At 42.6% G+C, this 17,489-nt stretch overlaps 1 protein-coding gene across 2 annotated transcripts; it reads right to left on the reverse strand.

Moving 5' to 3' along the window:
• Positions 1 to 809: 809 nt before the first annotated feature.
• Positions 810 to 17,251, reverse strand: LOC135377623 (histone-lysine N-methyltransferase EZH2-like). Of its 2 annotated transcripts, none has more exons than XM_064610179.1 (16): positions 17,137 to 17,251; positions 14,989 to 15,124; positions 14,242 to 14,370; positions 14,013 to 14,126; positions 13,682 to 13,931; positions 13,281 to 13,380; positions 13,018 to 13,181; positions 10,691 to 10,782; positions 10,283 to 10,481; positions 5,362 to 5,546; positions 4,997 to 5,258; positions 4,810 to 4,923; positions 4,689 to 4,750; positions 4,455 to 4,632; positions 3,704 to 3,869; positions 810 to 956 (listed from the first exon to the last, which is right to left on the reverse strand). In XM_064610179.1, the coding sequence occupies exons 2-16, from the start codon at positions 15,112 to 15,114 to the stop codon at positions 896 to 898; spliced, it is 2,202 nt and encodes a 733-aa protein (XP_064466249.1). In that variant the 5' UTR covers positions 15,115 to 15,124; positions 17,137 to 17,251; the 3' UTR covers positions 810 to 895. The 2 variants fall into 2 exon arrangements, with proteins under 2 accessions (XP_064466249.1, XP_064466250.1); XM_064610180.1 differs by lacking the exon at positions 17,137 to 17,251 and adding an exon at positions 16,882 to 16,954.
• Positions 17,252 to 17,489: the final 238 nt, after the last annotated feature.

The raw sequence follows: 17,489 nt of genomic DNA on the forward strand, positions 1-17,489 counted from the left end.
TATCAACTAGTGAACCCGGATATACATGGATCTCGGCGTTATGCCCGTTATGAGTCATTACCATAAGTAAACTAGCTTTTATAAAAAATTATCACCGACTGAATATTTATCGACAATCCGTATCAAAGTATACAGCCTCGATTAGGAGTTTTTTGCGAGTCCATCTGTATGAATCCTCGTCAACACCTTATCAGTTGATATATTACATTTACAGTACTTGAAAGCACCACAGATTAAATTCAATGGCAATGGCATATGTCAGATGACACTTTGATTAAAATGGTCAGGAAAACCTGTATAGTTGTTGCAATGTAATAAATGCAAGACCGTAATATTGTATGCAAGCGAAAGCTGCCTTGCGAATATCCGAATACTATAGTGATGTTCAGGTTGCCAGGTGATAGTCATGCAATGTCGTCGTCTCAAATTCCGCCGCAAAACAGAAGCGCTTTTGCAAGGCAGCTTCTAATTCTTTTATTTTGAGTATGTCATTTTCCAGCCGTGGCTTTTTACTTTGAACCAAGCAGAACATGCTGCATGACAGCATGCCTTCATGACCTCAAACAGACTATCATGAACATAGCGCTACACTGCTCAAAGTAGACGTTACACACGTGCTGTTATTAGTTATAGATTGGTCTTGCATATTACATTGTGTCTAGATTTGGAAATCCTGTGTCGGCTTTGGGAATGTGTCAGGTCTTTGTCCCATAACGTCGCTTAGACACATTCTTGCATAATTAATTTGCATACTCGCAAGGAGCAGCACACTACTGGACAGGTAGGATGTGAACATGAAATACCGTAAGTACCAGCTGAAGGCCACTTTATTAAAAATAAAACAGACATATGTAGAAACACTGGGCAGTGAAGTGCTTAACATTAGATGTTCTGCTCATAAGAACTCCAGTTCTCGCTCGATGCCAACAAATTTCAGCTGTTCAGTTGGGCCATACCTGCAAAAAGAAATATATTTATAAGTCTGCTGCTTTTTTCTTCTCTTTTTTCTGCTTTTAGTCTTTCGCCCTGGGTCATTCCACATGAAGCGATCCAATCTCAGGGCTTGACCACCTCGGATATTGGTTAATTTTGATCCAAGTGTAAAGGCTTCGCTTGGATCGCTTCTTGTAGGATGACCCTCCTGTGTCTGACAGTTTGGTTGATGGTGTCATTACATGAGAGCGCTGTTACTGGCCTATTGCAGGTGTGTATTTACATGCTCCGGTAAATAGTGTTAAAATGACTGCAAGATATGATGATAGTTTTATCTGTGCCTATGCATCTCACTATCGAAGTTGGTATCTCATGAACACTGTCGCTTAATGAGGCTTGGTCAGTTTCACAGGCGCTGCATACATGCCAACTAAAACATGTTGACAGATTTCGCCTAAAAGATCAAGCCAGTTCCGAATACTGGACACAGCAATGCACTGCTTCCGTAGGATGTTTGTGTGATGATATTATCACTTCCTGGTCAATTATTTTTTCCATCCAAGCAAGAGTCGAATCGCACTGTCCTGTGCCTCTGTAACATGTACCACATCAATCCGCATATGTAATCAAAACCACATATAACGCAAAGTGGAATTCTTGTATCTCCAAAGGGGGGAAGTTCACAACTCTGCTGGACAGATGAACCAAAACATGGAAGGTCAACACTGTGAAATGCTTCAATGTTTAAAAACATAATGCATCACAGTGCTACGGGTGTGTTTGTCTGTGTGAATGTAGGAGTGACTGGCAACAATGTAAGAGAGAATGTGTTGAGGGTGAGTGCGTGTCCCCGTGTTTCCTAGCATGGCTTGGTATATTGAAGAGAGGGCAGCTAGCATGGTGTAATTGGTAGCATCTCTGGCCAGAAATCAGAGGGTGTGGGTTCGAATTCCACTGCTGATGCCTTGCCATCATTCACTGAAATCAAGGTTGCAGTGCTGATGTGTCTTCGATGTCAGGCTGCCAGATGTCAGACGCTGCAGGACACATTGGCGCGACATTTCAAATGACGAATTGTCTTTGGAACAGACAAAGGTCGGTTGTCGCTGAAAAACAAAAAGAAAGCAAAAGAGCTGCAGATTTTTCGAACAGACTTCTCCTGGACCAGAGAAGAACAGTCCCTGTTTAAAATATTGACCGCTTTTGTCCTGAAGCTCTTCCTCTAACATGTCCTCACTGGTTTGCTGGACTATCCACCTTTCTATGTCTCGAGAGCGAAGTGCCAGAGAATAGCTCGGCAAACGCCTACGAACACGTCTCCGCGAGGGCAGGGCTGGGATTTCTAGCGATGCCACATTTTCCACAGAGAATGCTCTCGAACAATCAACAAATACTGTCAGAGGTTGGACCTAATAAACTCTGGCATCAGAACGAGGTATTCCTCCCAACATAGCTTCGGGTGCGGCTTACAGTTGGAAATTCACGCTGTACGAAACAACTTTTTGCGTGGCGTCCGTTTCAAGCAGCTGAAGCAGTGTATCCGGACCACAATGACAAAAGTGAGAGACACATCACCATCTCTCATTCTTGTGTGTTCACGTCATGGCGGAACAAGGCCTGTAAGTATTAACTTGTCTCCTATGATAGTAGCTGAAGCAAGGAGGGGAAGAGTGATGCCACCACAGCATTCTGGGTATCTCGTTGAATGTAAGCGCACATATGGTCAGGGTTGAAAAAAACATCCGGATATTTTTTAAAAATATCTTCTCCAGTGGGCTTTTTTGGATAAAACCCGGATATTTTGGGGTATTTTTGGAGAATATAGACAAGCCTAGAAATGTGACACACAGTGAAAACAAATGTGTTTTGCTGTTCTTCTTGATTTCGGGTGACCTCTCATAGTTTCGGTTTATGGAATTGCCTGTCCCAGTAACATTGAATGCATTTCCATTGTTTTCCAAGACGTGGAGTCCCATGCACGCGTGGGTGAATGGTGTAAACGCTACACGCCTGAATTAGCTGTCTTACTTCAGTTACAATGCCTCCAGGAAGCAGAAGAAAGCCTTTCCCTGAATGGGCAGAAGTAGAAAAGAACGGGAAAAAGTAAACCGGAAAAAGTTAAAAAAGTCAAGTTATAAAGTAAAAAAAAAGTTGAAAGTTAATGTTGCACGTACCTGAGCTTTTGTAAACAGCCAACACTACAATAAAATAAAGCGGGAGTTTTCCGTGTGACGTTGAATTAAGATTGTCTTTCACATCGCGTCTGGACAAAATCTCTAAAAAATCTGGATTAAATTGTGTGGATAAAATAAAATAAAAATCCAGCGGATTAAATCCGAACAACCTTGCATGGTACTACCCTACTTTTAAAGGCTTCTCTTCCAGGTAAAAAAAATTGCATTATACTATGTGCATAAAAGCCCTTTAAACACAATGCAAATGATGGGGGCACTGCCCAGGGCAGTCCTGTTCAAAATATCGGCGGCTCTCGACATGAAGCTTCTGCTTTGGTCTACCTTCACCGGATCATTGGATTTTCTACTTTGAGATAATAATGATGATAAGAAATGCACCACTAGGATTGGATTGGCTCATACTGCAGTTATTGTTCTTTTGGTATGAATTTTTTTTTAAAGTCGCGCAAACACTAGAAATCATAATTATTAAGCTATGTTACACAAGGAAATAGTTGAATGTGCACAAGTAAGGAGGCACCATGTATTCATGTAGTAGCTGACAGGTACATTACAATACAAATAACTTTGCTCACCGGTAGTCAAAGAAGAGTTCCTCCCCAGACTGAATGTGTCTCTTTGCAAATATGCCGATGCGGTGATCTCCATTCACCATCATCACCTTTGCATAGCAGTTGGGGTTGATGGAGTGATTAGCAAAGCGAATTTTGTTTCCCTTTCTTGTAGCATCCACAACAAAGTCTGCAGTACAAAAAAGAACAAGTAATAAATATTTCAAAGTGGAAATCTGCAGATGATTCAAGTTGAAAGCTCAAATTGTATTCGTTACCATCATCAGGGATAACGCAGAACACATGTGAGATGACATAAGTGCTTCGATACAACATTCTTTTAAAAATTTGGCACCACTTGGTACAAATTCAACTGCGCCTAGATTTTATGTGCACACTCCTAGTGATGGGATGAAGTTTCACATGGACCATTGTAGCAGTATCGGAAGCACCACTGATGCTAAACATTTTCAGTTAATTTTTTAGATCAAATTTCACAGTCTGACTAAGATATTCACATATTTCACAACACAGTTCTTAAGTACTTCATGTGCTATTTAATTAAATAAAAGCCTCCACGTTCACTGTACCAAATACCAGTTAATGCTAACCACGGAATTCAAAATTTTCTCATATGCAACAACTACTTTATTTTGAGATGATGAATGGGAAGTGTCATTGCCAAGGGTGATACGCTACCCAAATGCTGGTCTCATATGCATATTGGCACACTTCTAGTGCAAATACAGTGAACAAAATAAAAATTAATACTTACCATTGTTTAAGTTGAACAAAAAGCTACACATATACTTGTCATACACTTTGCCTCTGCGATCTGCTTCATCTTGGGAAATGATCTCTCCACAATACTCAGAAATAAACTCGTTTTTCTGGGCAGATTCCTTCATAAAAATTCCCCATCCAGCAACATCAGATGGGGCAAGCAGGAGGTGCTAAATGTGCGAGAACCTCGTTAAAATATGCTTACTTCAACTAAGTGTACTCATACCTTTCTCAGACCACGCTGCACACTGACATTCTTGCACGTAATGTTCTGTACATCAAACTGGTCTGCAACAAGAAAAAATCTCAGCTTTACCCTATTCAGTGTCGCCAAATGCTAGATGTACCAGCTCCACATGTCTGGCAAAGATCTGGATCACATTCCCGAACTGCTAGGTAGCATGGACATTGTTTAGTGTTGCACTGTGCTTTACAGCGACAGCCTGGAAACCTCTGTTGACCTGAATGGAAGAAAGCAAAAGTCTCCATGAAATCATGCAAGAGAGTGGTTAAACATATGAAACTGAGGCTTACAGTCAGAGTTGCAGTGGCAAAATTTTTCGCAGAAGTTCTGAGCCATAACGCAAGGGCAGTTCTGATCACAGGGCAGGCCAGGATGATTACACGGTGTATAGTTGTACACATGATTGGATGATCCATCTTTTTTTAGCTGTATCTTGCGGCAATGCATTGACCAGAGGCGGTGCTTCTTTTTCTTCTTTCGTGGTGGTGTGCTGTCGTGCACATGCTCCTCAGGAGGACAGTCAGCTAATTCTTTCTGTGCAAACGTGTACACCTGCCCAGAGATCAATTGGTATTGTACATCACCTTTTAATACTATATGACAAAACACTGGGAACCCACAAAGGCAATTAACTGCCACCTACAGCGAACCTTACCTGAGCACAGTTTTTGGTGAGAATCAGTGTAGCTAGGGCACAGTAATTTCCATAGAAGACCTTCCACAGCACACGGAAGAGGGACTGTTCTGCCCCTGACCACTCCTCTTGCAGCTCTTCCTCAGACGGCTGGACGACAGGTTCCAAGGCAGCCAGTAGACAAGCTTTACTCTCAGGAGACTTGCCTTTGGAACGTTTTTTGCAAGGTGAGTTTCGAGAAGGAGGCAGAGCACCAGAAAGAGAAGAAGAGACAGATGGGACAGGGCTGATGCAGTGTTTCTGGTCTTCCTCATTTACGAAATCTGTCTGTACGGCTGTACTTCTACGCTCCTCCACACTAGGAGCAGCAAGTTGAGCAGGAAATGCACAAGGGGCAAAGAGGGACGCTGCCGGGGCCACGTGTGTGGAAGATGACCATATGGTCGACATGAAGTCTGCCTTGAAACCACCCAGCAGCAAAAGGGACTGGCCCACAATGGCTGTGCCAGTCAGGCACAACATAGGCATTGCAGGTGCCACCAGAGCAGGGGATGGAAGGGGCTTGCAGGGTGCCACCTCTGCAAAAAATGGGCCGGCAGCAGGCAAACACGCCGGAGCTAAGCTTGGGGAAAGTCTGCCCTTAAGGGTGATTAATTAACCAAGGTTGGAAAAGAAATGTTAGTTGACATCAAGAATAAGGCTGTGGATATTTCAAACGAAAATTCTGGAGGGGTCCAAACTTAAAATGAGGGGTTCCAGAACTGCACTTGGGCACCAAAGGCAACCCAGCAGGATAGGAAGTGCTTTTGTACAAGACACACTGTAGAAAACCGACAGAGAGAAGGAGAAGTAAAAGAAGGAACGTAGTAAAAAGATATACACAAAGGTAACCAACTTTCCAACAAAACTTTTTCCGGCTCAAGACAGTCAAAAGCTCTTTTTGCTCTCAAGTTTATCATAAAGCCTGCCAAATTATAGTATGGATTATAAAAATGCCCATGCAGGAGTTCAAAATAGACACATTACATGAGCACACTTATGACTGAATGGGTAATGAGAACTGTTCCAACATCATACTCATACATGGCATGTCATTATATTAACTTCCAAGTATATGAAGTAGGGTTATCAATCACCTCAGATTTCTGTTGCGCTCTTAATCAGTGATGAAGTATGTATCTCAAAGAGTACAGATGCTGACACACAGAATTACTGCTTTAATTGGATGTGATGAAGAGTGGAGAGACACTGCCGGTTTACTGCAGTAAGTACAGTTCGATTTGGAATGAAATCGAATATTGCCATATATCTCACAAACATGTCCAATGGTGAATATTAGGGACATTCAGGAATTAGTAGCCTTGTTGTAATATGCGTGTACATGCTCCAGTAACTGCACATATGTTGCATAATTGTTCTCCAACTACTTTGTGCATATCACACAGACAAAACTACTGCTACTAGTATTGCAGAACTGCTAGGGCTGCTACTACTGTTTCGTACTCTCAAATTGCTTCTTAAGAGCTGTTCGCATATGCTGTGCACAGTGGCATAGCCAGAGAAATATTTTGGGAGGGGTTCTATGGGGACTTTACATGGGGGAGGAGAATTTCCCCTCGTTTCCCTCTCCCAAATGCATTACGGGGAGGATTGCGGGAGGGGGTTGAACCCCCTATCAAATTATGTTCAATAATGTTTTCACCCTCTTATCGTCCAGCATATAAGAAAGTATTTGACTTGTCTTCTGGGAGCTCTGCAGGTACAAAAAAAATACAAGCGTTGCTAGCATAAATGTGACTAAATTTAGAGTTCCTGAAGCATGCAGAAAAGCACACTCTACATGTAAATTTCAACAATGAAAAATGATTAATGGAAGTCACAGCACATTGGTATTGGCACAATTGTATTGCATGCACAAACAAGCTTCTTAGTAAATGCGTGGCAGGGATCATGGCTACGTATGCATTAATTACAGAATCTACAAGCTCGAAGAATTTCAGTTTTGGAGCACCACATGCACCATTGTGGCAGGAGTAGGCATCTATTCTCTGTTTTACTTGATGAATGCTAGCTCTGCTCAGTGGTTTTTCGTTGCTTGGTGTTTCTTCAATTTCATAGAATTTTGTGATCACAACATGAAAAACAAACAACAGACTGCATTTTCAATACTTAAACGGGCACTAAACTGCAAAAACAACTTGTTCTCAAATGAAAGTCTGTGTTTCAATTAGTATAGTGCAAGCAAAACTAGTTCACACAGCGCTACCGTTTTGAAGAAAAACACAATGAAACAGAGCTGTCTCTGGCAGCAACTGACGGGATCCTCAGGGAGCAAAGATTGGCGGCATCCAGTGAGACAGCATGAGAAGCGCGCACATGCCTATCGTGTGTGTGTGGATTTGGAACGGGGCCGGTCGTAGTGCTCCGTACATGCGCACTACTGCATTTGTCAATATCGATTCACTGAATTGTAGCCCACAACAGTTATCACAAATGTTCCACTGACAACAATTACATTCACATCCTTCGGCGAGCCAGCAACACCAGTCCGCTTCGCAATGTGCACTGTGTTTTTCTCCGGAACTGTTCCAAGGCATGGACTAAAAGCACCCGATGCACGAGCTGAAGCGACATTCACTGCTTAGTGCCGAAGCAAAAAAGGGCCCGGTATAATTCTGATTGCAGCTTCGTAACGAAATCAAAGTTTTGACTTATGACAACAAGTGTGAAATTAACATAGCGTGTAATGTAATTTTAAGCCAACTTGTTTTTGCATTTTAGTGCCCCTTTAATTAAAGTATTCTCTGGCGTATCACAGGCATCTAACACACACCTTTGTTCACACACCTTTGTTCATAGTAGTGCAGTGTATTAATTGGACTGAATTGCCTCTCGCTATGCGCTAGCATCCCTTAAACAACAGATATATGAAATTAATAACCAATTGGTACTCGAACAGAAAATTTATGTGTGCTTGTACCACACATGGTTAAGGCCCCTGGTTTTCTGCTGCAGCAAAGTCAAAATTCTGCGGCACCGACTTGTAAATTCAGCGATTTTCCGTGGCAAGGAGTGAACGGCTGCTTGAAACGGGAAACACTTTATTTTCTTGGCTAATGTGGGAACAAAAAATATTTTATAAACTTACAGATTCAAAACACTGTTGTGGCTCAGCCTTACATTATATCTTTTGTTCTCCTCTGACAGTGAATACTGTCTGTCGCCTACAATAATTTTATACCTGCTGAAAGATCTTTCAGCATCTACAGAGTTTATAGGAATTGACAAATACCTGATCGCAATAGATGCTAAATTCGGTCATATGGCCTCGGTTAGTAGTTAGCTCATATAGGTTCGGTTAGTATGCCGGTCATATAGGCTCTCTATAGAGCTGATACTGACGTTATCACTGCAATGCGCAAGCGCGAAAGAAGTACCCGAATACCGCACGACCACAGATGGTCATGAGGTAAAATGCCGGCCCACTACCGCTCATATACCACTGCAATACAGCGAGACGCTGCTGGAACACGCCGCTAGTCGCACTTGACAACCGAAGGCACACTAGGTTCGCCAACTTTGTCATGTTGTTGTGTAAGGTTTGTCACAGCGTGTTTGTCCAGCGTTTCTTTACGCGTTTTGTAGTTCGAGTCACAGTTATAGTCCATCGCGTCGGTAGACCATCACCCGAAAGTGTGCGCAAATCAAACAAAAGCACCGCAATAACTTCGGCAGCACTGACGGTGTTGTGAAAAACAATCGCCATGGTCACTGAGACACACGTGCCAGATATCCGCGCACGAAAATGCGGGTGCGCAAATTAAGCGATTTTTGTTTTCTCGTCATTTTTTAGTACTAAACTAGGGGTGCGCAAATTATGCGATGGCGCAAAATATGCAAGTAAATATGGCATGTCGAAAGGTCGCGTGTACCTTGGAGCAGTTGTGAGCCTGCAATACTTCTCCCGAGACGCTGCACAGTGGTGGTGATGGTGAAAGAGCTTGCCGTTATCGGCCTCACAGAGGTGGGCAACGTCACGACTAACGCCTTGAGGGAATGTGCGTCCTGGGTCGACTTCTAAGGGAACAGTGCCGACATACGTCTGAAAGCGTCTGAAGAAAACCCAGGAAAAACTCCAGACAGCACAGCCGGCACCAGGATTCAAACCCGGGTACCTCCCAGTCTCGACATGACGTGGGAATCACGCTAACCACTGAGCCACGCAAGCTGGTAGACGCCGCACGTCGTAGTGACCGTCCACATCGCGCCAATCGCATCCTTCGACCCAATTGGATTTCTGCGAAATTTCGAGCAAAATGAAGGCAACTGCGGAAAATCTGGGGTCTTATACATGGTGCTGAAGGGAAAGAAGTGTGCTGTGCCTCAACCTGCTCATGTAATTTTTCTAGCAATGCAGCATTAGGCTGAAGCAAATTAAATGAAAAGAAGAGTCACTTGCTTAACTATAGATGGCACAGCAAGGCTATAGCTTTATCACCCCACATACCAAAGATGTTAATGCCACGAATGACCGCTTTCTATGTGTTGAAAACTGATCAGCATAAGGAAGGTGGACGATGTCCCAGCAAGTGCCACACTGTAAGCACCGTATTGGCATGCTTCATGAGGAAACACATGCATATAAATATATATGTGTGTACATCATTTGTGCTACACTTTTCAAACTCACCCCACAGAATGCCAAGAGTACTTGACTGACTTGTGCCTGCAGTATAGCGACACATGCATTTGTTAGGAAGCGGAAAACATAAAAAGCATGAACGAAAGCCAGCATTAACCTTCGCAGCAGTGACTCACAAGTGCAGTAATGCAGCAAGTAACTTTACAGTTCCTTCTGACATCAGAGGCATGCTTATGCAACAGTACATACACACATATAAATTTAGAAGAAAAAAAAAGAAAAAAGTACTGTATGACATACCTGACAGGCTGTTAACTGTCATCTGTGCGGGCTTGTCTGAACTGTCGCTTTTCTTGCTGCTTGTTCGGGTACTATCATTGCTATCTTCACTGCTTGCCTCATTGCCACTGTCAACAGAAACCTGCTTTTGCATTTTGCACTGCTCAGATGTCTCACGCTCCTCTTTCAACTTTGCTTGCAGCTTCATCTTCACTGCATCCTGTAAATGCATTGCACAGCTGAGTAAGACTCAAGCATTACAAAAATCAAGAAAACAGAGCTTCTGAATAACAAATTTGAACTGCCAAATATATAAGCTGCCCAATTTTCATAGATACTGTAAATGCACTGCATCTGACCACATATCACCCATATAAGGTGTACAGACAAATCAACTTATAACGCAAGATTTGCTTCATGGCTGCTTACCAAATGCAAGTAGCAGTGTGAACCACAGGGTTCTGTATCTAACTTCATGTCACAACTTTTCCGCTTATACTGGCTAGGTGCTGGGTGAAACGCTGTAAGTGCAACAGATATTAGATACACACCATGGACATTGCCTAGATGGATTGGAAAGATCTGTGAGAAAGAGAGAACTAAGACTTAACACCTGGTGTTATAAAGTCTTTGTTAGTATACATTTCCTTTAGTGTGTACATTGTAGTGTGCAGCTGTGCTAATTCATCAGCAAACATTCTTTACAGAGTGCTTGGTACAAGTCAATCAATTAGAGCAAGAGCAGTAGAAAGGGATAGTAGCAAAGGATAGGAACATAAGTGGTATGTGAAATATCCTAATGACAAATTTTTTGCCAGAAATAGGAAACATCCTATTGACTTCACACTGTTTTATGCATACCTTCTTTGCCACCTAGATATTTGTGGAACTGAAACAATTCAGTTTCATCCCTACTGCAAAATAACTGCCAGTCAATCCTGCTCATGACAAACTCTACAGAAAGATTGAATACATTTGTTTCAATGCCTGACGCACCTTGTTCCGAGTTGCCAACACCATAAGCTATTAAACGCTGTGCTGTTTCTTGTAAAAAAAAACACTGGGCTGATCCAAGCATGGGTGCTGGCCCCCTTCAACTAACAAAAGCTTAGCCAACACTGAATGGCCCTTCCTGCACTCTTCAGACAGGTGTTCAACAGTTCACCTATTTTTTTCTTTTTTTCCTTAGAGAAAACTTCCATGGCACCCCAAACATCTTTGCTTCTGAATTCCATCCTATTAAAACCTCTTTCACTAGAAAGACACTTATCACGTAGCTTTCGGAACCAGCGTAGCATAGTGGTTAGCGCACTTGACCAGCAATCATGAGGTGCGTGGTTCGATTCCAGACGCTGTCTGGTTTTTTCGACGACTGCCATATTTCCAATGTAATTGCAATTCAACTGCTGTAACTGTTTCAAATGGTTGGGTACAATTTTGTGCATGTACTAGCCCTGCCCTCATCAGTTGCATTCACAAACGACCCTACAAACACATCATTGCTGATTACCAGAGAGAATGGCATTTGTGGGACTTCACTTCCACCATTCAGATCGCACTTTGTTTGGGATAACGTGACTTTTCTGCATGATATTTTAAGCCCTGTCATTGCTGTTATTGTAATTCCGAAAGTTTCTAACTAAGCCTCCTGGCTTTCAGAGAAAAAAGAAACAAAATTTTGGGCTAGCAGCAGTATCTCCCAAAATTCCTGGGAGAGTGTAGAATCAAACCCTATCACAAGAAAAAACAACAGATTACCTTCCCATACAATCGACCTAGTGCCTGCTTATACTGTAGGCCTTACCACAGCAAGTCACATGAAGAGGTGTCACGTTGACTCCCATCACGTTACTGTCACTGTGGTGAGGTAAGCAAGCCACTCCACACAATTCATATATGCACCAGGGTCTCGAGAATGGCATGTGCAACTACCTGGTAGACAGAGACCAGAAACCTTCTGTACTCAGAAGAATCCATTACAAAACGGACGAGCTTCAATTTATGAAGAGCTTTCAAGGAGAAATTTCTCTTTGAAAACAAGCATCTAATGTGGTGTGGAAGTTAGCATCTTCCACGAAATTTGCAATACGTTGCAGCAAAAAATGCAGGAGCATTAGCTCATAGCTTAGACTTCATTAACCAGGATTGACTGTACTGTAGGGCTGACAGGATTGATATGGATTGCCATGGAACATTTATGGCAGTATTGGTAGTGGCAGCATTTAGGTATTTTTAGATGAAAAGAAAATGTGCCATGGAAAAGCAAAGTTGTTATTTTGAGGCACAGTTATAATGCCCATCTCATATAGCCAATTTGCTTACGATGAGTGTTTTTCAAGCATGTCAAACGCTGCTGCGTCATGCATGGGCCACCAAAAGCAGTTTAACGTCAGGTATGTGTCTCTTTTCACTGTTATCAAAGCAATGTGTAACACATTCTGTAGGTGTTAGTGCAGCATTACTGCATACTGGTAAACAATGGAAAAATTGCAACTCATTTACCTGGAGGCAAATCCACTCCTCTATTTGCTAATGAGCAGAAGACAGAGAAGAATTTGAGAGAGAATGGAAAGAGAAGTAAAGAGCAACCCTAAGCACAGAAATCTAGCTTGTATTTTGTAATTGCGCTCAAGTGGCCACAGTAACACAAAACCTCCATGTTATAAAGTGAAGCATCACTAAAGAGAAAGTGAAAGGCTTTATCTCTCTGAGCACATAATAATGCATGGTGAAGGACCTCAATAAAAATGGCTCACTGTGCAGGAAGCAGTCGTATTTGAAACAGCGTCGGCAGAATAATGTACGGAAGGAGTGCATGCTTTGTTCACGAGGCACAGACTGTGCGTACAGGCCATCAATATTGGGTGTGCACTCTGGTGGTACTGAAGTTGGATTGACCTTTTCCATTAATTCACGATACCTGAAAGTATAACATGTACTTGAGTATTCTCTCTCAAATGTATTTGAGCCTGCTTACACCTGGGCAGGATAACGAGGTCACCGAAATCTCGTTACTGACCTCTCTTTTAGCTCTTGTGGAGTGCGCTTATCAGGAAATACAGAACAGATGGCAGCAAAAATGAAGTCTGATGGGAATGGCATCTTATCATCATGCTTATCTGAAACAACATCAAGTATATATCACTGAACTTCCCCAAAATAACGCAAAAGTTTTCTTAATTCTCCACTTCTGTTGCAGATGCGTAAATTTTCTCTTGCGGGCATTCTTTCGTTTTTGCCATATCTTTTCATGTAACCATTGCCCCCCCAATGTAACCTAGAAGCTGCACCATCAGAAATCAACCATATATGAGAGACACCAGATTAATCCTGTTTACCAACAGGGCACCCACATATGTGGTCATACTGTGCAGGTCATATTTAATGCTCAGCAGTATCCGATCTTCAAAGCTTCCCTACCTGTTCCACCTGTGCTACCATTAGATCCATCAGTGCTATTTGAAGAGCTGTTGCAGTCCCCTGCATCATCGTAAGCCATAAGGGAGTGAACAAGTTCCAGAAACAACTCATCGCTAACTGATCCAGAGTCTCTGTCTCCATGCACTTTGCCGTCGTAGTTTCGGAGAAGCTCCTCAATGAATGTTCCGTCTTGGTCTAAGATCTCATCCCCCATGTAGGGAATGTTATGTAACACAGTTTCATCCTCCACCTATCAGCAGAAATTTATATAAACTACAGATACAAACACAAAGTACATTTAGACAAATGAAATGACCGGGAGAAATGTTACCATAAAATTCTGCTGTGTTGGGGCCCATGTGTACATTGTTGGAATAGGAGTGACAGCATATACAATCCTAGTAGGTGTTGACTGTTTCATGCCATCTGCAAGCTCAACTTCACACTGAAAATTATAAAAACACAATTTCCATGCTAGCAAAGCTGGAAAGTGTCACACATCGCAAACACACTATACGGGTGATCCACAATCCTCAAGCTTTCCCTTTAACCAGCACTACCTTTTTCATCACTGGGTGATGTGAAGGAACATCAGATGGAAAAATGGCTACAGCCTTGGTGTCTGTCTGCTGTTTTTGCAGGAGTGCAGCGGTTTCAATAATGAATCTCCGATTTGTCATATACGCAGCCTGGAAAACACACAGATAGTGTAAACTGGTATATGGTCACTCATACTTCATGCAGGAATATTTAATCCGAGTTCAGGTGTACTGGTACAGAACTTTTAATCGAAATTCCAGGACTGCCCTCCACAAATACAAAGCATGCCTACAGTGACTAAACAACCTATTACAGACAGACAGACAGACAGAGAGAGAGAGAGAATTCGGTTAAACAAGTGGCAGAAAATTTTGAAAAGGATGAACAGAGCAAAATGGTGCACACAAATGCTTCCACAGGCCTAAAAATGTATAGCACTTGACACAGTAAAGTGCATATAATTTGACATCTATACACAGCCCTGTGCTGTTGAAATTGATCATCACATCTTTGGAACAGGACAATTATTTTCAAAATGTACAGCACTACCCATAGGGGTGAAAATCTTCTACTAGAAACACGTTTTGTGTACAAAATTTTCCGTTGACAATTTTTCATTCTCATCATGCAAATATTTTAAAAACATGCGGTTCATGTAATTTATGCAGTGTTGGTGATCTTGATAGAATGGGCTTAACTCTAAAATTTTGTGTGGGAGATATATTGTTCGCTGATGTGATGAGCAAAGTTATGGAAGTGCAACAAACCATGACTTCGTCGTGCCGTTTGAAGCGCTTGATCTGACGTAAGCGCATGTACTCTGATCGAACCCTCTTCCGCCACTCGGGGCTTACTCTGTTGACATCGATCATGCTTGTTCTGTCACCTGTCATTTCACGTGCTCTAAAGAACATAGAATCATTTGTTAACACATGTACATTTGGAAGAGCACCATCATGACTGACATTTTCCACAGAAATCACGAAATAACACTCGCGTTTAATGTTACTAAATAAAATCACATGGTCCCGAGAGGATAGAGAGGTAGCAAGCGAGCTGGTGATACAGATCCGTAACTTAAAAACCCGAGACTGGGGGACAAAAAAAACGACAAACACCCAGTCTGTGTTTGTCGTTTTTTGTCCCTAAGTCTCGGGTTTTTAAGTTCTGGATCACGTGGTCATATTGCATTTGTAGGAAGTGCCAAAACGACACAACCAAATGCTGCAGTGCCACATATTATTGTGGTGATCATTGTGGTTGTCGCTGTTGTGGTAGCAATTTTAGAAGTGTCTAGAGGTCCGTCGGATGGACCCGATTGTTTATACATCAGAGTCCATCGGACACACTCCGCTTTCAACATCACGGGATCCCCCGGGCGGGTCCTGACAAATATATGCTCGCTTCTGCAAATGGGCGCCTAACTTGATACAGAATGATAACAGGAACTGAACTCAAAAAGTACTAAGTACAAGTACAAGTAACATCATCTGGGCATTCTTTTGTTGGCGTCACCATTCCGCAAGTCGGCTTCCTTCATGCAATGTTGTGTTACATTAGTTTAGGTCAGGTTAGTGCAAGTTAACTTCGTGCAGCTCTAGGTTAGGTCCAGTTAGTTTAGGAAAAAGTGTCTAGTTCCTCATACCACGGACCACCCGACAGACCCAGCTGCATAAACAATCAGGTCCGTCCGACGAAATTCTAGAGACAAGGAAGGGTCTGTCGGACGACCTGATTGTTTATTTGTGCAAGTTAGCTTCACGCAGCTTTGGTTCGGTTCAGTTAAGGCGGACTCATGCGGTCTATTTAACGTTCGCTTCCGGAGGGAGTTGGCTGCACCGACCCAAAATTGTTTTCTTCACTTTGCTTTCCTCCCGAGCTTCAAGGAAGTAAGGTAGTCGGCGCCAGCGTGCAGAACATGATAGCGAACAACAAAGCCATTATTTTCATTTGCAGGGATCAGTAAAACTACAGTAAGCTTGTTGAATTTGTTGATTACAATCAATTCCCCGACTCTTACTGTAGGGAATGACACAATTTTGGCCCAAATATCGAGAGAGTGCATGCCGAGAGAAGCAATTTTGTTGCATCTCCCATAGACTCCCATATATTAAAAATTTGACAAACTTTAATTTGCCAAAAATCAGTGGATCGCGTCAGGCCTTCAAAAATATGCCATTCCCTAGATACGCGCGAGGGGAGCTCGCCTGTACCTGTTTCGTGTAGAAACTTAGCTAGGTTTACGACAACCCTGCGAACAAAAATTCCCCATAGAATTCTTAAGAAGTGAGTCCGCCTTAATTTATGTAACTGAGTCTATAGTCAAATTAGCCCAAGTTAGCTTCGTGTAGCTCCTCCTCCGCCTCTCTGCGCTTCTTCTGGACGGTGCCGGCTTCATGCCCTGCCGCGTTCCTCATATCACGGACCGTCCGGTGGACCCCGCTGCATAAACAATCGAGTCCGGCCGACGGGCCTCTAGACACAGCGTATTATTTTTCATTTGTGATATTCAACCCACAATGTGGGAAACGAAAGTAATATGTAATGTACATTTCCTCTCTGCAACAAGAAAACCATCTTTCAAACTAGTTATGGCACCACAGAAAAAGAGCAGTACTTCGACAGGAGCACAGCTACGAAAGCAGTGCAATCACATCCTATTTGTTAGTGAGCATGATAAAATCGATCGAGTGCGTTCCTACGTTCAGCTGAGTTTGTTGTTGAACAAAGGTAACAGCACCTCGCCAGCACTCCCATGTGGACGCACACAAAACTGACCAACACATAAAAGGCAATTTGGACCAGAACAGAAATGAACTGAATTAATCTGAAATGACGTCTTGCTGCTATTGTTTATGTAAAGGCATCCCTTCCATTTGGCGAAAAATCTGACAGATATATACTAAGACAACTACCTTAACCCACGATTTTCCGATATACGAACTACAGCACATCACTTTCGTCCGCTTTCACTGCTAAAAGCAAACAAAAACACAGCAGCGCCATAGGAAGCGCGGGGCGCAGGGATCTGCAGATCTGCACATGGATTGATGATATAGATGGCGCAAATAGGACTTTAGCCCTTTAGCCAATCAGCACCAAGCGCGGCCGGTACCACCCGCCAGATGACGCCAGTCTGACGCGGTGAATATTACAGTGGAATATTAATTGCTGTCAAATTACTATTTTCTGAAAGCTGCAACTGCAAATAATGCTTCTTATTGCTGCTATAGTTGTTCGTGTCAGTCTTTGGTACCTAATCACATTT

The sequence above is a fragment of the Ornithodoros turicata genome, chromosome 1 (genome assembly GCF_037126465.1).
Source record: "Ornithodoros turicata isolate Travis chromosome 1, ASM3712646v1, whole genome shotgun sequence".
NCBI classification, from domain to species: Eukaryota; Metazoa; Arthropoda; class Arachnida; order Ixodida; family Argasidae; genus Ornithodoros; species Ornithodoros turicata.

Bases quoted from the DNA above. Each gene is read 5' to 3' on its own strand.
- LOC135377623 (XM_064610179.1), bottom strand. From the start codon at position 15,114: ATGACAGGTGACAGAACAAGCATGATCGATGTCAACAGAGTAAGCCCC. The intron at 10,783-13,017 runs GTGAGCCATTTT...TTGCACTTACAG, and splicing joins ATACGACTGCTTCCTGCACA to CGTTTCACCCAGCACCTAGC. The intron at 5,259-5,361 runs GTAAGGTTCGCT...ATCTCTGGGCAG, and splicing joins TCACCAAAAACTGTGCTCAG to GTGTACACGTTTGCACAGAA.